Genomic DNA, 15,326 nt, shown 5'->3' on the forward strand with positions numbered 1-15,326 from the left:
GTGAACTATGCATTGATGGCAAATGCTGATAGCAGTCCTCAAACTGCTGAATTAAAGGTACCTCAAACAACTTATGCTTTTCATACTGATGATATTACTGAGTTCAGATTATATCTTAAACCATGTTCATTAGCTATAGAGATCAGACTTTAACATGTGAAAGATTAACATTTGAAAATCTTGCTTTTAAAAAGAGAAATGACTATTTAGAAAATGAGTTAGTTTTTCTTCATCAAACTAAGAAAGAAAGAGATGATGCTTTGTATGTTAGAGATGAAATGTTAAAATTGAATGAATCTTTAAAAGCTGACTTAAAAAAGGAAAAAGAGATTATCAGAACTTGGACTAACTCTAGCTGAACAACTCAGAATTTACTAAGTAGTGGAAACCGGAAAGAGGGCTTAGGTTATGGAGATGATAAAAGTGAGAAAGGAACTGTGCAAATTGAGCCAATTGTTGTTAAACAGACTGCTAAGCCAAAGGTAAATCCTGTTAAGTTTGTAGCAAAAACCGTAAAGTCTGATTTGAAAAGATGAAAGGGTCTGGGACAGAAGTCAAATAAAAGTCAACTTCTGATAAATTAAAATAGGATAAACCAGCTGAAGTAAACATAGGCTTAATGACAAAGAAGCAGCTTAAGCATAAGCTGAAAGAGATTATAAATGTGAACAAGGTAAAGGAAGCTAGGAAAAATAGGAATGGAAAGGAAGGTGTGTATAAAAGCAATAATTATATGCATGTTCCTAATGCTCCTAGAAAGAAATGTTATAACTGTGGAAACTCTAACCATCTTGCTTCTTTTTGCAGGAAAAATAAAGATATAAACTATTTACCTCCTAGATCAAGAATTAAGAGTCAGCCTGTTAGGTTTAAACCACAAAATCCTTGTTTTCATTGTGATAGTTTATGGTATTCCATTTATACTTGTAAGGAATATCATAGGTTGTACTATGATTATTGTAATAACCCCAGTTTTTGGAATTTATTTTTTGAACGCGGATGAATAGTAACTTTTCCTGATGATGCTGATTAAGGAAAATTATCAGAACACGCTATATAGGAGTACTGTTATGGAAATTCTAAGATCGTATTAGTACTCCATAAAGTAAATAAGTGTATGTAAAGATCGTCAGAATCCAAATTCGAACACTTTGATTTTTCCCAAAAATCCACCAGATACCGAAAGAATTGGGTATAAGGTAACATGATTAAAAGGATTTAAATTCAAGGATTATAAGAGAGGATCATAAAAGGAATATAAATTATTAAGAAGGGTTTAGGGGAACCCAAGTAATAAGATCCCGGGTATGATCTCTCAAACGATAAACGAGAATGAAAGTTAAGCGCACCGTAAAACAAATAAGCGACCAAGAGACAAGCTTGTACAAGAAGCCAAGGATTGTGACATCATCAAACCACAAGGAAGAGACATGTGGCAAATGGATGACATAGACATGGTGACATAAGCATGACAAATGGAGGGATTGTTGGTTGATTACAAGCCACACAAATTTTACCATGGTTAAAAGGTAATTAAGCAAAACAAAAGGAAACAACCAAGAAAAACAAATCAAAAACACAAAACACAAATTAGAAGTTGACTTTTGCATTCCAAGAACAAAAGCTCTCGGCCAAAACCAGAGCAGCAACTTCAAACTACCATATCTCCTTCAATACTCACTCAAAGAGTATGTTCTATAGCTCTTTCGAAAGGTATTGAGATGGCCTACAACTCTTGTTCACAAGTCTCGTCCAAATAAGTATGGTAAGACCCTCGTTTTGACAGTTCTTTCAATCTGACTTTTAGAAACTTCAAAACCTAACTTTGTGTTCTTGATTTCTTTGGAAAGCTCAAGCTTGTAGGAGGCTCCCTAAGACTTCCTAGCTACTCTAATCACTCCAAGGAAGGTATAACACCTCCAAATGCTAGCTTTACTTTGAGTATTACGATGGTTTTGATGGTTATAGTAAATGGGAAGCATGATGCTTGTGTGTTTAGAGTTTGGATTGGATTTGTAGTGATTTGGATGTTGAAATCTTGTTTATAGTTAATGAAACTTAAGTATAGCTAGTAGTTCATGTGTGGGGTTGTATAAATTGGAAAATCTTGAGGTTTGGGGACTGATGTAGTAAGGTTTGGATGAGGGTTGGTTGTATTGTTGGTTGTGAGTTAAATGGTGGTTGTTTGGAGTGGTTTAAAACTTGGTATAATCCCGTAAACATAGTCGTCGTAATGCCCAATTTCAACTGCTTGTTCTTAGTGTTCGGGACAGAGAACTAACTATTTAATCTGTGACTTTTCCATGTTTAGTTAGATTATGTCGTAAGCTTCGTTTTGATATGTGGTTCGCTTGAATCCGATGTACGGTTTAGGAGAAATGACTGTTTTAAGTAACGGCGTTTCGCGAACGAACCATTACCCCTCGCCTTACTTTGAAACCTTGGTTAAGACCCTTAAATGACTAATTGGAGTATGAAACAATTATGTAAAGTGGACTAGGTAGTTGGTAGGGTATTTGCGAAAGCGTCGCCTTAAAATTCGTAACGGTTAATTTATTAAAAATGGTGGAGCCGAGGGTACTCGAACGACTTATGTGATTTGTTAAGCGTAGAAATGACCATAAGCAAACGTTAGGGTTCAATTGGTTAAAGTCTAGTTTCTTAAGCGACCGTGGTTTAATTCTGGCTTATGTTGTTGTTCATAGGTTACCGGACCCACTCTAAGCTTAAGTCTACCCCGGAGCACTCAGGCAAGTTTTCCACCCGTTATACTGTTGTTGTGATGTAAATATATGTATATGCATTATCTTGTGATAAGTGCATGATTGTTATTAGCAAATTTTGCGATATATTGGAGCATGCTGATATGGTATATATGCATGTCTGTTTCGTAATCTTGATATCTAATTGTTGATTCAAATGCTTATAAGTTGCATAATACCTATGCTAGAGATAAGCAGTGGTTGCGTATACCCTTAGTATAGGGGACCCAAAGGTGAACATTTTCTAAACCGGGAGTCGATGTTCCCGAGTATAATATATATATTTATTTATACATATATAGATATAGTTTTCAAAACTATTAATCGAATAAGGTTTATTCGATAACTTTATTTTATTTAATGAATATTATTTTGAATATTCATTCGAGGACCTATGACTCCGCTTATTTTATTAAATGAATATTAATTTGAATATTCATTCGAGGACTTATGACTCCGCTTCTTTTATTAAATAATATTCTTTATTTTATTAAAGAATAATGTTTTGATAATCAAACTTATTTTCGATTATTCAAATAAAGATCGTACTTTCGTATAAGTATATCTTTGGTTATTTATTATTCATTTCAAGTATAAGTTTTAAAACTTCTACTTCAATTATTTTTATAAGGATTATCCTTGTGGGAATATTATTTAAATAATAATATTCAAATATTTTCTAATATATCGGGACTGATTTATTTTATTAAATCAGCATTACTCCAAACATTCTTAAAAATGTTTTCGAGTCTTCAAAATGATTTTAAAAGTTAGAGCGGATCCCAAAACTCGTTTTCAAATTTAAGATCTTCCTTTCGAAAGAGATTTAAATACTCGCTCAAAAAGTTGAGGCATCCGGCTCCGTGATGTATTCTTATATTCGCAATAAGGTTGCTGTTTTGATAAAAGAGTTTTTGATTACTTACCCAACACTCGGGAAGTAAAATTCTTGGAATAAGTTAATCCATTAACAGGCATCGCCTGGGAAATATCGGTGAGTTTTTCTTTCCAACTAGATGCGACTTCTTGGTGGAGTCGTATCAACAAGTTCCTAATTGGGGAAAGGGGAGACGAGCTTTACGTTTCAGAGTCATGGATTTCATCTGAACTAGGAGTGGCGTAAGTGGTCGAGTGGCGCCGGCCCAACCTTATTATATTGGCCCAAATGGCCTGGAAGTTCTGCTAAGACGGTCCATTCCTTAGGAGTCCAGTGTTCGGTTGACAAGTAAATCCGACAGGTTCTCTTCTATATGTAGAAAATGGTGGGGTTGTACTACTGCGACTGATCATCGTAAGTGGTCTTCCTGGCGCGTCAAACTCCCATAATGAGTTCATCATCCAGTTTGGATATTTCTGCAACACTACCCGGAGCATTCGATCGAAAGGCTACAGATGGGTGATTGTTGAGGCATTGACAGGGTCAAACGGTTATAATGATGTTTCCCTCAAATGAAGTATCTCGTAACTTCATTTCTTTTAAACAACATTTCAAGGATTGAATCTATTCAAGTCTTATCTTGTAGTCTCATCTATGTGATGAACTTTTGAAACTGTTTATACCTTGAACGGTGGTGGTTCAAGTAGTATTCGGAAAAGATATAAGTATATTGGAGTATCTTGTAACTTCATCTTTTCAACTTATATCCAGTTAATGATTATCTTATGAATGATAAAGATTTTCAGAAAAATGTCGAGACAAGGTTAGATATATGAGACCACCTTGCAACGATATTTTTATACAGTTATAAACTGGAACTCTGTGTATATTATACATGTCAGAGGATTTCAAAGATTGTGAAAAGTATATATGTATATATATACTGAATATTTTGCGATTTGGTCGCGTTAAGATATCAACTTGGTTCATTTCTTCTTGACCAAGACTTTCATGAGTACTATGAGAATGCTCATATATTGTTAATTATTATACATATTATTTCGGTGGGCTTGTTGCTCACCCTTGCTTTCTTCTTTCATCACACAACAACAGATAGAAAAGATGAACAGGACCAAGCTTCCAATTCGCAAGCGGTTAGGAAACGTTCCGCAGTTTTCTGGAAGCGTTGATGCCGCCGTAGCTGAGGTAGGAACTACCAATAGGCTAGGCTTTCAACTATTGATGAACCAGACTTATGTATATTATGAATTATAATAATGGCAAAGAATATGTAAATTATTCAGAAACCCTTTTTGAGGTGAAATGGTTTATAATTGTGGAATAAAATGACTTGTGTTATTTTTGGGTATTTATCTCTGAGACTATAACTTGTGGTGTGTATGTATATTGTGGGGTCACAGTATGCAGTAGTTGGTTGATTATTAAGGTTAAATATTATTAAGGGAAATGGAACTCGTGATAACCCGGATCCCCGACCCCGGATTTGGGGGTGTTACAGAAATGGTATCTGAGCTAAGCGTTATAAACCTCAAAGATGATGTGATGTTAAAATAATAAGTTCACTAAGATAATAAGAACTCTTGCCAAGTTCATAGTCGGACTACCTAACGTAGTACTGACAGTTAAAACCCTTATGGGAACCCTTATAAATATCGTGATAGAAGCGTAGTTCGTTATCGTATATGGTAGCGGGACTCTGAACCCTGAGGTTGAGGAGCAACAGCGCGATGATGTTTTACTACATATTGGGGATCAGATTGTGGATCCGATAGAGCGTCCTAATGAGGTACCGGATGATGTTCATATTGAGGATGTAGCGGTTGAGGATGTTGTCCTAGAAGGGATTGTTGCTGAGGAGGATCCCGTGGGGGATCCTGACAAGAATGAATAAAGGACCACTGAGGAATTGATAACCATGGTTTTGGAAACTACCAAAGGTAGGATTGGTCGGGCACTACCGGAGGTTCGTTCAAGTTCGTAAAGATAGTATCCCCTTTAACACGGCTTACTCATAAGACTGAGAAGTTCGAATGCAAAGAGAAATGCGAGAACAGCTTTCAAGAACTGAAGCAAAGGTTGGTGACGGCTCCTATGTTGGCATTTCAGGATGGAAAAGGAGATTTTGTGATTTGTAGTGACGCTTCGCATAAGGAATTAGGGTGCTTCTTATACAGCACAACAAGGTAATCGCGTACACGTCAAGATAATTAAGGGAATGTAAAATTCGATATCCCCACCCATGAACTTGGGCTCGTGGCAATAGTTTTGCCCTAAAGATTGGAGGCACTACTTGTATGGAGAGAAGTGCGAGATTTACACAATCCATAAGTGCTCTAGTGCATTTTCACGTAGAAAGAGCTCAACATGCGCCCGAGGAGGTGGTTAGAGCTAATCAAGGATTACGATTATGAGATTCTTTATCATCCAGGGAAAGCCAAAATGGTGGCTAATGCCCTTAGTATAAAGGAGAGACTCAAAGTGAAAATGTCTTTGGGAGAGTTGATAAAAGATTTTGAGAAAATGGAAATAGAAGTGAAGGTAACCGGAGCCGGTACCGAAAAGCTGTTTGAGATTGCAATACAGCCCGAATTATTGGAAAAGAACATATTGTGCCAGAAAAAGTGATGAATGAAGGCAGAGAGCCAACAAATAGATAAGAGATTAATACCGAGAAAGATGATAAGGGAATAATGAGGTATTCCTACAAAATTTGAGTTCCAAATGTTCAAGAGCTTAAAGATGAGATCTTAGATGAAAGCTAGTTTGAGGAATAAGATTTAGAGCAAACCCTGAACGTGATAGTCAGGGAGGTCGCCATTAAGATAGAAGGAACCCATAACATAATGAAGTGGAAAATGAGGATTTAAAACATGTAGGATGACCCCGATTATGGGGAGGAGGAGGGAATGTTCAGACTAATGAAACAGAAGTCGAGAAAGGAAAGGAGACCCGAGACGGTACTCCTATATGATAATTTATGGACCTTTCTAGACAGAACTTAGACTATTATCCCCAACCACCACCCTGAGGAGACAGTGCGGTGGGAAATTCTTACAGGACCTTTAAGTCGCTAAGCTCTCAGAGTTCCAAGGAACAAGCAAACCCAGTAGAGGCGAGAGCCTGGCTAAAGGAAATATAGGAATCATTTGAGATTCTAAATGATGGACGAATCACAAAAGACTGTTTTTGTCACTTACCCTCCTAAGAGAGAGGCCACCCGCTGGTGAAAGACCAAGAAAGGCACGGAGCCAGAGGTTAGAATAAACTGATTAAAGTTCAGTCAATTGTTTTCGGGAAAGTAATTCCCAAGGTTATGGAGATAATGTAAAAGCTTTAGAGCCGAAACAAAGGCGGACGAGTATGATAAATTATGAATCTAAGATTGTAAAAGTTGTCAAGATTTGTTCTGAGGACTAGAATCCCAGAACGACGGGATGTTTGAAATCAATGCTTATGTTGTGTTGGTTCATGTAATGGTTGTAATGGAAACGAAAATAAAAGACTGAGAAGGGAAGGAGTATAAAGGGATATAAAGGAAATAGAGTTGAGAAGTGATAAGGGATTTAGGTATGGGAAACCCTAAGAAATCCTTGCAATAAATATAGAGAAGTGTGTCATCATCAGCGCGATGGTGACTGATCATGAGATAAATTCAAGGTTTGAAGGCATAAGCAATACGTATAGTTAATTCCCTTGAAGTTGACAGTATTCGATGAAAATTTGAGATAGATCGATTGATTAATAAGGAAACAAGGATGGACTGAGGAGACAAGAAAGTAAGAAATTAGGAAAATTGGATGAAGGAAGTGACCTTCAAGAATGTGAAGTGTAAGACCGGGGGCATGATACCCAGAAAGGGAGACGCCAGGTATGAAAGATATCCCAACATTGAGATGACTGTTGAGATAAACAACAAAAGTAAATTCATGTTGAACATGACCAGTATCTTTCAGAACATCCATGTGATCATTACCAAATCAGGAAAGAAAAGCGCATAACCATTTTTATCTTTTGGAGGCCATATGTGTTGACCTAAGTTTGAATAAGGATGCTATTGTGAAATTGGTATAGACTATCTGGGTGGGAATGATTGAATAAGATAATCTATCAAGGATATATGACTTGATTTATCCATGGAAGGATGCAAGTACCTTTTTAAAGGTGGAATTAAGGATATAACTTCGATAACTTGAGATGAACCCTAGGGGAATGCATAAAGGTTGGCATTTCACCCTTAATAGGGACAGTATGAGTTTTGATAGTATGGAATGAAGGATTAAGGCAACAACAATTTTTAAAGATCAGTGGAGAAAGTTTTCAAAACTCTATAGACAATGATTCTAGTATTAGTAGATGGTATCTTGATATGCCCTATACCTAGGGTGTACATGATGAAGGATTTAAGGATAAGCTTAGAGGTTTTTGTTATTCTCAGTGGACTAACAATGAGATTTACAGAAGGGGGGTTGAATGTAAATCTCAAAACTTTTTCAAGTTTTGAGCAGTTTCTAAGGCTAAGTGTTTTTGAGAACAAGTGTGTGAATTGCTTGAAGCTAATACAGACAAATATATATTCAAACACAAATGTAAAGAACACAAAGAACTCAAAAACTTTTCTGGTGGATTTGTTGTTCCACCAGAGATATGTTATTTCAGAAAATCTGTGATTCAAAGAATTAAATCACAGCTGCTTCCTAGTACAAACTAGATGATTTTCTCTCTGGATATTTCTAAACAGCTCTGGAATATTTTTTTCTAATTACTAGCTGCTACTTGGTTTATACATCACCAAGTTTACAAGTGAAGACAAAACTGTAAAATACAATTAAAATGATTCTTCACATGTTTCTTCTTCATTTCTCTATCCAATGCAATCTAGGATAATCTGTGAATCTTTGAATACTCCCTTGTTTGCATCAGAATAGAAATGCTGCATTTTCTTGATTCCTCCTAGAGGCTTCCACATTCCAGTTTGTCTCTGTCAACCCATGTGCCTCTGTCAGCTTGTGAATTGTCACTATCAACTGCTAATGAACTAAGCATCCGTTGAAGCTTTCATCCGTTGATGCCTTATCCGTTGAGGCTTTATCCGTTGAAGCTTTATCCGTTGATGCCTTATCCGTTGAGGCTTTATCCGTTGAAGCTTTATCCGTTGATGCATTATCAGTTGAAGTCTTTATCCATTGAAGCACTTATCCGTTGATGGATATTATCCGTTGAAGCATTATAGACATCCGTTGAAGCTTTATTTCTTATCTGTTGAAGGTCTTCAATATCCGTTGATACTTCTTCACTTATACAAAATTACAAGGCATAAAATATATACAATTAGCCCTCCTATTTGTATATCCATTAGTAGTCAACATGACTGATAATTTCCTACAACATCTAAGAATTACAACTTGAATCCAGAGAATGAAATGTGCTACAATACTAAACTTATTGCTAAGTAAAGCTACTCCTTCAACGGATAGCCAAGATGGTCTTATCCGTTGAGGCTACAAATACTAGATTTCTACTTAAGTGTTTTGTTTAACTTATCATCAAACTAATACACATATTCCTAACAATCTCCCCCTATTTATGTCTACTAGAACTGCAGGCATAAATTTGGGTTTAGCTTGATGATAACAAAACACTTGACAAATATATAAACTGTAATAAAGCAGAAATTCAAAAATGCAACAAAGATGTGTATGCTGAGATGGAATTGAAGAGTTACATTATTTCCAAGGGTGCTCCTTTAGCCTGAGCAGATTAGTTTCTTTTCCTTTGGTTCCTTGTTTTCTTTCCTAGCCTCCTATCATTCTCCTCTATTTGAAGTTGAAGTTGTCTGTAGAATTCAGCTTCATCTTCTTCATTGATGTCTAACTTAGATTGCATATCCTTGAGAGTTTCATTACTGGCAATCTTGAGCTGATCTTCAATTCTGAAAAATCTTCTGACTCCTTTGTCGTCTCTGAACTCCATCAGCCAATGAGGTGATTTGTGAATTGTAATTCCTCTTTCTTGAATGAGTAATGTTCTAGGCAAAGCATTGGGCTCCCTCCAAGTTTTCCTTATGTTGGCAATCTTGTTGAGAATCTCAGTCTTGGCAGTCCTGGTAAAGCCAGAATACCTTTGTATGGCTGAGTAGACTCTAATCAAGGTAGAGTAGCCTTCATTCAAAATTCTGTAAAGAGGCCAGGTTCTTTCCCCATCTCCTTTGTATTTGAACACTAGTCTTTCTGGTAGCTGTCTATAGGCAGCTATTCCCCTTACTTCCTCCAGCTCATCCAGATAGAGTTCAATGTCTGAAAATTCTTTTATGTCATATATATGAACATAATCATCCTTAGAGGCTTGAGGCTTAGGCTTCTGTGTGAATTTGATTGAGGCTTTAGAGGGTATTGATTTGATTCTTTTTTTCTGCTTCTTTGATGGTGGAGAAGAGGTTAGGAAGGTGGGCAATTTGATGGTGTCCCAATCAATTGGTTCCTCCTTGGGAATGATTGTTTCACCATGAATGTTCATGAAGGGGTCAGGCACAATGGGTTCAAGAATAGAGGGTAGTGGTTTGGATATTGATTGGGTTTCTTCAGTCTCATCTACCATCTTTCTCTCTGCATTGACCTTTTTTCTGTTCCCTTTTTGCCATTCTTCTCTTCCCTTACTTCTTTCCTCCATATCAGTATCAACCATGTCCCCCATAGCTTCATCTTCACTTTTGTCTTCAATTTCTTTCTGTTCTTCAACCTGACTTGACTTTAGCTGTTTTTTAAGCTTTGCTTGTGCTCTTTTGTCAGCCTTTAGCTGTTTGGCTTCTTCCTTCAACCTTCTGGTTTCTTCCCTCTTGGCTATTGAGAATTTGGGATGTCCTTGCATCACACATATACTCTTTCCCTCTCTGAAGATAATAGCTATGTTCCTCCTTACAGCCACATCCATGGTCTCTTTGAGTTTTGAGATACTTCTACCCAAAAGCTTGTCCTCATCAGCCTTTGGAAGAGGAAAATCCACTTCTTTCAGAGATTCTTTGTAGAGTCCTTATTGGATCTGTTGTTGGGCTTGAGAACCATAGGTTTCAGATCCTTGTAAGAAGTCTCTCCAACCTTATTCCTCCCTACTGGCTTGAGCTCCATAATAATTGATTCCACTTTTGTGTTGTGCTTCACAGATTATGATTGAGAAGTTGTAGAACCAAATATTTGTTGCATCTTTTCATCAATCTTCTTCCTTTGCTCTTTGACTTGTAATTCAGCTGTTGTTATCTGGATTAGATCAATTCCATCAAGCTTTTCTTTGATTTGAATAATTGGAGAAGTGGTGATGGCAGGAACTAGCACTTGAGAAATTTGAATTGTTGTTGATGGCTCTCCTTCCCCTTCCCCTTTATTCTCCCCCTTTTTGTTATCATCAAGGTTAGGGGTCAAGCCTTGTGCATTTGCCAGCTGCATGAGTAGATTTGTTTGAGTTTGTTGATTCTGAAGAATGGTGACCATAGAGTCTTCAATGATCTGAACTCTGGTTTCCAATCTGGCCAGTCTCACTACACCATAAATGACCTACGGGAACATCTCATAAATCGGTGTTGCTAAATAATGTTACATTAGGTATGCTAGTTTTGATCTATTAAAACACTTTGTTTTTGATGTTACCTTAGGTACAAAGTGGTGTTACATTTGAAAAACATACGTTTCATATAGCAACATGCAAGGATATATTGCCTTAGGTCATTTATAAAAAAATTTATTACTAATTTTAATAAAATTTTTAAAATAATTATTTAAGTTATATTTATTTTCAAATGAACTGATTTTTTTATAAAATATAAAAGTTTAATTTATAAATGCCTTATTCATTTTAATATGCTAAAATATATCCTTATAAAATTTAAATTTAATATTTTATTATGAAAATAATATATATTTAAATCACCTAAACATAAATATAATCTTTTATTTAACAAAAATTAATAAAATTTACACGGAACCCCGTGAAAAAGCTGGGCGGCAAAATTAGCCGCTTCTCTCACTTTAACCATTTCCCTCTCAGTCTAACTCACTCTCTCTCACTCTAACCCACTCTCTCTCTCTCTCTCTCTCTCTCTCTCTCTCTCTCTCTCTCTCGCTCTCGCTCTCGATCTCGCTCTCACTCTAACTCTCTCGTAAAGCTCTCAACTCTCTCTTATTCTTGCAAATCAACGATTTAACGATTAACGATTGAGGCTTTGGGTTCTTCAAATTAGGGCTTTTTAAAATCAGGGGTTTTTGAAATTAGGGCTTTTTGTTTAATTTACTCTTTTTATATTTTAATTAATTGGTCTCTCGTTTTGATTTAAATTAGGGTTTGGAGCTTGTTCAGTCGGGTTGGAGCTTATTTAGTCGGGTTGGTGCTTGTTCAGTCGGGTCAAGCTTCGATTTGCAGGTATTAAACCTTTGTTGCTTCGGGTTATGCATATTTGTTATACATGAATGTTAGGGATATCGATTTGGGGCTATTGAATGTTATGCGTATTTGCATGTTATATGTTATATGTTATGCATATTTGTTATATGTTACTATTGGGTGTTTACTATTGGGTGTTTACTATTGGGTTTTTTTTTGTTATATGTTATCGATACGGGGGTATTGGGTTATATACGTATTTGCATAATGTTATAAATGTTCTGCGTTTTTTGTTCAGTCGTTTAGTTATACATGAATGTTATGAAGTATTTACTATTGGGTGTTTTTTTGTTATATGTTATGTGTTTTTTTGTCAACCATGAAAGGCTGTTACTCTCTATAATAGGCATATCGGTTTTAAAATCAGAATAGTTGCATTTATCTGTTTTAAATAAGTGGAGGCAACATATGTTTGTTCTATATATATAGTTGTATTTATCTGTTTGTGAATACTGTTTTTGCACTTTTATTGGCTCTTGTAATTCCTTCTATTAGCGCTCAGGCCCCTAAGTATTACTAGTGTACTACTAAAGTTTACAAGTTACAAGTAAATGAAGGATTAGGCAGAAATTGAAAAAGTATGGTGGGAGCATTCACGAATTGCATGCAATAATCATTGAACATTATTATTTATTGTTGTTGAACACGAGAGAAGAGAGGGGGTTAGACTCGGGGGCGTGACCATAAGTACATATATTGTTTATGTTGTTGTGTATGAAGTATGAACACCATATGTTCATACTATTCTGTGATACAATGCCTATTAATTGATAAGTATCGATATGTGTTGTGATACAGGCCTGATTTTTTAGTCTTGTATCAATGTTATTAGTAATCTAGTTAAGTTATATATTAAGGAATACATATTAAATGTAGTTCTTTTAGCTCACTAGTCTTTGTACGTGAACTAGGCTACTTTGGTGCCTTTCTTACCCTTTTAGTATAACATTATCATGCTTCTTAATTGTAGTAATGGACGAGGATGAAAATATTTGGATATACCTTCCAAAGCATAGTCAAGGATATAGGAAAGGGGTTAATGCATTTTTGGATAATGCCTTCCCCAAATTGGCAGTAGGTGATGAAATGACATGCCCTTGCCGAAATTGTAAAAATAGTAAGTGGCAGCGTCGAGAATTTATCTACGATCATCTCATATGTAGTGGTCCTTACCCATTATATGTGAACTGGATTGTAGAAGTTTCACAGATTTTAAGTCCAAATAACGGTAGTGACGATGAAGATATGGACTGGGAGAATAATCTACATTTTGGAGATAATTTAGATGAGATGCTGGACCGTACAAATGGACCAACTGTTGATTCTAAAAGATTTTATGAGGAGGGAAAACAACCTCTATATCCAGGCTGTAAAAAATTCTCACGATTAAGTTTTATTGTCCGACTTTATTCCTTAAAATGTGTTCACGGAATTACGGAGTTAGGATTCGGGGATATACTAGAGCTGATCCGAGATGCGTTTCCAGAGGCAAATATACCATTGTCTTTCTATGCTGCAAAGAACGTGATTAAAGAGTTAGGGCTCGATTATAAAAAAATACACGCATGCCCTAACCATTGTATGTTGTATTGGGGTGAAGATGAAAAAGAGGACTCTTGCAAAACTTGCGGCCTTTCAAGATGGATTGTACGCGAGAAGAAAGGCACTTCAGACAGTAATCCGGAGAAGGTGATTCACAAAGTCCTGGCGAATGTGATGCGGTATTTTCCACTAAAGCCAAGGCTGCAACGACTCTTTATGTGTAAAGATTTTTCAGAACTTATGGTATGGCATGCAGTTGGACATCAAAGGGATGGGAAAGTTAGACATCTCGCTGATGCCGAAGCTTGGAAAACAATGGATGCGAGATATCCCCAGTTCTCGTCAGAAAATAGAAACATCAGGCTAGGTTTAGCAGCTGACGGTTTTAACCCTTTTCATACCATGAATACAAATCACAGTACTTGGCCAATTGTTTGGTCAATTACAACCTTCCACCCTGGTTGTGTATGAAGCCAGAAAACCTCATTCTGTCAACTCTTATTTCTGGTCCAGATTCTCCTAAAAATAGCATCGATGTCTATATGCAACCTCTAGTGGCTGAGTTGACAGAATTATGGAATGAAGGCATACAAACCTATGATGCCTTTACTGATCAGACCTTTATCTTACGTGCAAGTATTCTTTGGACAATTAGCGATTTCCCAGGATATGCGATGTTATCGGGATGGAGCACGAAGGGTTACTTAGGGTGTCCCATTTGTAATTATGAGACATCTTCCATGTACCTAAAATATAGTAAAAAGATGTGCTATATGAATCATAGCAAGTTTCTCGATTCCGATCATAAGTGGAGGTTTGACAAAAGAAGGTTCAACGGACAAATAGAAATGGGACAACCCCCTGCAATTCTGTCAGGAACAGACATAGAAGATTTGCTGTCTAATTTCCAAAATCAGTTTGGAAAAAAGAAGAAGGAACCAGGACGAAAAAAGGTGAAGAAGGTTGATTCCCCCTTTAAGAAAAAGTCAGTTTTTTTCAATTTACCATATTGGAGTCATAATTTGCATCGACACAACCTCGACGTAATGCATATTGAGAAGAATATTTGTGACAACATTCTTGGCACTCTGCTAAATATGGCTGGCAAGACAAAGGACTATGTGAATGCACGTTTAGATTTACAAGAACTTGGCATTAGGAAGGCCCTTCATCCTGTTCGATCACTTGATGGGAAACACCTTGAAATTAGGGCTGCCGTATTTGATATGACAAATAAAGAGAAAGATTTATTTTGCGCAGTACTGAAAAATGTGAAATTGCCATATGGTAGTGCATCAAATATCAGTCGATATGTGCACACGGAAGAGAGGAAAATCTCTGGCTATAAGAGCCATAATGCTCACTTTCTCTTGCACTATTTGCTACAGTTTGCGGTGAAAAAATCACTAAAACCTGAAGTTGCGACAATTTTTATCAGACTAGGGGCATTTTTGAGAGGTATTTGGAGCAAAGTTATCGACTTGAATGAACTTTGAAGGCTGCAACAAGAAATTGTGGAAATCCTTTGTCAATTTGAGAATATATTTGTGAATGCTTTCTTCGACATAATGGTATATTTGCTGGTTCACTTATGCAGTGAAGTGCAATATGGTGGACCGGCACACGTTCGCTCCATGTTTCCTATTGAGCGCTATTTGTGCAAATTAAAGTCTTATGTGCGAAACAGAAGCAAACCA

The 15,326-nt window shown here is 36.5% G+C and overlaps 1 protein-coding gene across 1 annotated transcript; it reads left to right on the top strand.

Annotated features, from left to right (window-relative positions):
- The first annotated feature begins 13,059 nt into the window (after nt 1-13,059).
- Nucleotides 13,060-15,125, top strand: LOC141679736 (uncharacterized). The gene is made up of 2 exons (XM_074486153.1): nt 13,060-14,011; nt 14,143-15,125. The coding sequence occupies exons 1-2, from the start codon at nt 13,060-13,062 to the stop codon at nt 15,123-15,125; spliced, it is 1,935 nt and encodes a 644-aa protein (XP_074342254.1).
- The last annotated feature ends 201 nt before the right edge of the window (nt 15,126-15,326 follow it).

This window comes from Apium graveolens, chromosome 8 (genome assembly GCF_009905375.1).
Source record: "Apium graveolens cultivar Ventura chromosome 8, ASM990537v1, whole genome shotgun sequence".
In the NCBI taxonomy this organism is placed as follows: domain Eukaryota; kingdom Viridiplantae; phylum Streptophyta; class Magnoliopsida; order Apiales; family Apiaceae; genus Apium; species Apium graveolens.

Excerpts from the sequence above, each read along its gene's own strand:
- LOC141679736 (XM_074486153.1), top strand. The coding sequence starts at position 13,060 with ATGGACGAGGATGAAAATATTTGGATATACCTTCCAAAGCATAGTCAA. Across the intron at positions 14,012-14,142 it reads GCTAGGTTTAGCAGCTGACG|ATTCTCCTAAAAATAGCATC; the intron begins GTTTTAACCCTT and ends TTTCTGGTCCAG.